The sequence below is a fragment of the Mangifera indica genome, chromosome 14, assembly GCF_011075055.1.
Source record: "Mangifera indica cultivar Alphonso chromosome 14, CATAS_Mindica_2.1, whole genome shotgun sequence".
Taxonomy (NCBI): domain Eukaryota; kingdom Viridiplantae; phylum Streptophyta; class Magnoliopsida; order Sapindales; family Anacardiaceae; genus Mangifera; species Mangifera indica.
The window spans coordinates 8,651,121-8,653,921 of NC_058150.1; the positions used below are offsets into that span (position 1 = coordinate 8,651,121).

At 33.2% G+C, this 2,801-nt stretch overlaps 1 protein-coding gene across 2 annotated transcripts; it reads right to left on the minus strand.

The window, feature by feature from the left end:
- Nucleotides 1-268: 268 nt before the first annotated feature.
- Nucleotides 269-2,077, minus strand: LOC123195992. 2 transcript variants are annotated; one of them, XR_006497554.1, is made up of 3 exons: nucleotides 1,466-2,077; nucleotides 688-1,266; nucleotides 269-600 (listed from the first exon to the last, which is right to left on the minus strand). XR_006497554.1 is itself a non-coding variant. In XM_044609871.1 (2 exons), exons 1-2 carry the CDS (start codon nucleotides 1,934-1,936, stop codon nucleotides 1,231-1,233), a joined length of 507 nt encoding a protein of 168 aa, XP_044465806.1. In that variant the 5' UTR covers nucleotides 1,937-2,077; the 3' UTR covers nucleotides 269-1,230. The 2 variants fall into 2 exon arrangements, 1 of the variants encoding a protein (XP_044465806.1); XM_044609871.1 differs by having other exon boundaries at nucleotides 269-1,266.
- Nucleotides 2,078-2,801: the final 724 nt, after the last annotated feature.

Sequence of the window (2,801 nt, forward strand, 5' to 3'; positions counted from 1 at the left end):
AAACTAGTTAAACAAAAATTTTGATTAGAATATATAACCGGTATTTTTGGTTCAATTTAAAACCAATTAATCTTTAAAAATTTTAATTTTAATTTAGAAGTTCCTTTAAACCAACAATTTAATTCAATTCAAAATAATGTCAATGTCAAACCGGTTAGTTAACTATTTTAACACCCCTAGTATCATGATAACATATTTCATAGTTCACTTCACAAATTAGTAACAATTCTTTTAAGTCAAAGGAGGAAAGAAATCAGAACAAACTCAATTGAAATACGGCAACATTTTAGAGTTGAATACTTGAATATTACCAAAATAAGAAGACAAAGATAAAGCTTTTAAGGAGTTAGGTACAGCAGCAAGAGCTCACATCGGCACAAAAAACTATCCGGACATCTGGACAGAACAATCCAAGGAAGGCCACGGGAAGGTGTTTGACATATAAGAACATCAGATTTAGCACATTTTTACATACCCTTTTTGCATTGATCGATACATCAATACATAGAGAAATGGATAAGCTAAAGAAAGTGTTCAAAGCACGTCATAAACAGAAACACTTTCTTAACAATCACTACACAAACCATTGGCTCAAACTCTCTGAATAATGGAAACAGAGTCAGTCGAGGAAGAACAAAATAATTGCTAATTCAACAATGAATTTGAAGTTTCCCATTCATCTATTACCTCTAATTATCCCATTAGGTAATGATATCCATCGCAACATATAATTTGAACACAAAAACATGTTAGTGGCATCAAATAAGAAAGCAAAAGAAAACTTGAGATAAGAAGGATACATGTGAATTTAAGCAACAAGCTTTATTATTTGATTCTTCGGTCTGACTTCTTATATCGTCCTTCATCAAGTTTTGTGTCCCTCGATCAACCTAAAACTTATATTAGAAAAAGAGACTCAATATACCATCCACCCTTGTCTTGATAATAGAATGAATTCAACATACAAAATTAAAAGAAAAAAATTCATCTCTTGATCTTCCAAAGAATAAGCCTCCTTTAATTTTCAACCTCAGATTCACTGGTCTCCTCACATCGACTGCAAACTTCGGATCATATGGATTAGAAAAGGCAAGCAACCACAGACATTTGAAGCATAGGATCTGCTAATGCAGCCTCTAACCACTTTCTCTTTTAGAATGGGAAATGGAGAACCCATGGCCAGCTAATTGAGCTATTGTGCGAAATGTCAACCACTCTCTTCACCATCATCTAAATAACATCCCTTGCAACAGTTTCTTGATCAAGCTGCACAGCAAAAAAAAATTACTACATTAGCTTACATGTATTCTGATAATCAATTAATCGAGAATTATTTCTAAAAACAATCACTAAAAACTATGTTCTAAGTGTTCTCTACGACCATACTATCAAGTTTTTTATATATTTCCCATCATTATTGCATTCAAATTTTGAAACAGAATTAAGCAAATAAACAAAATTAAACCTTGAACAGAGTTTGAGCGACAAGCTTCCCATCTCGAACATCACCATCATGATCAGACCGTACAGCCACACAATCTCTAGGCGTTTCAAACAAAGACAACGACAACTGCTTAAAAACAACACCAACGTCAAAATAGATAAGACCCGAACTGGGAATATCGACCCGAATTCCCTTGATGTGGAACCACAAGAACAACTCCTGGGCAGAAATACCCGACAAGGACCCGATCTGACCGTAGCTTAAACTGCCGGAAACGTTTTTATCATAGCGCAATTCGCTTTCAAATTTGGCATTGCAAGCTTGATCCAAGAAGACCTCGAATCGCCCCGTATTGTCGAAGGTGAACTGGCTGATCCCTTTGGGAAGTAGGCCCATGGGAAGGCCGTGTTCCTTGAGGATCTGGTAGATTGATTCGTCATCGGTGGCAGTGGCCATTGTGAGAAAGGAGAATAGGAGAAGTGGAAGAATCATAATTTGAAATGAGAGAGAAGAGTTGGGAGTTGAAACAAGAGAATGAAGAATAAGAAATGAAATAAAACTGTGAGAGTATTCGTTAAGGGTTTAAGGATTCAGTGCAAAAGGAGAGAGTGGCGCGAGCTTGAGTACAGAGAGGAGTAAGAGAATTATCTATTATCAATAAAATTATGTGTATTTATTTTAGGTACATAAATATATACATATTTATATATATTATCATATAATTGAATGTTTTTGAATTAAAAATAAAATAATAATCAATCATATGATGACATATATCAATATATATATATTTGTGTACCTAAAGTAGATACATATAATATTACTCATCAATTAATGGTGGAGAATGTGGGCTCCATTTTTTCCGGGTGAGGATCAGGTGTGTTCACAGCTTTGTTTCAGTGGGCTGTCTGAATACAGACGAGCACGTGGAGTTAGTACGGGTGGTATGGTAATTTGAGTGAGTTGTTGTCACGTGGGTCAAAATTTGTAATTTACTACTTCCTGCGTTTTTTTTTTTAAATTTCATTGTTGTCATGGTATTTTTTCAATTGTTTTGGTAATATTTTATATTTTTATAGTATGATTTAATAAATCATAAATAAAAATTGGTTTAATTATCTTAGGTTGTTAAAATTTTTGACTTCTGACAATAGATAGATACTAACAGACAATCATCACTTCAACTCACAATTTATAAGATAAACCTCAAACATGACATCTTTTATTTTATAACTCATACAATATAATACAGATATCAAATCTAACATGACTATCACAATCTATAAGACATTAAATAACTATTTTTTATTGTCAAGAAATCATTTGGATTTTGATTAAAATTTAAGTGTAACCATTC

Coding starts and splice junctions, on each gene's coding strand:
- LOC123195992 (XM_044609871.1), bottom strand. CDS start 1,936: ATGATTCTTCCACTTCTCCTATTCTCCTTTCTCACAATGGCCACTGCC. Junction 1,267..1,465: donor TCGCTCAAACTCTGTTCAAG/GTTTAATTTTGT, acceptor TTTGCTGTGCAG/CTTGATCAAGAAACTGTTGC.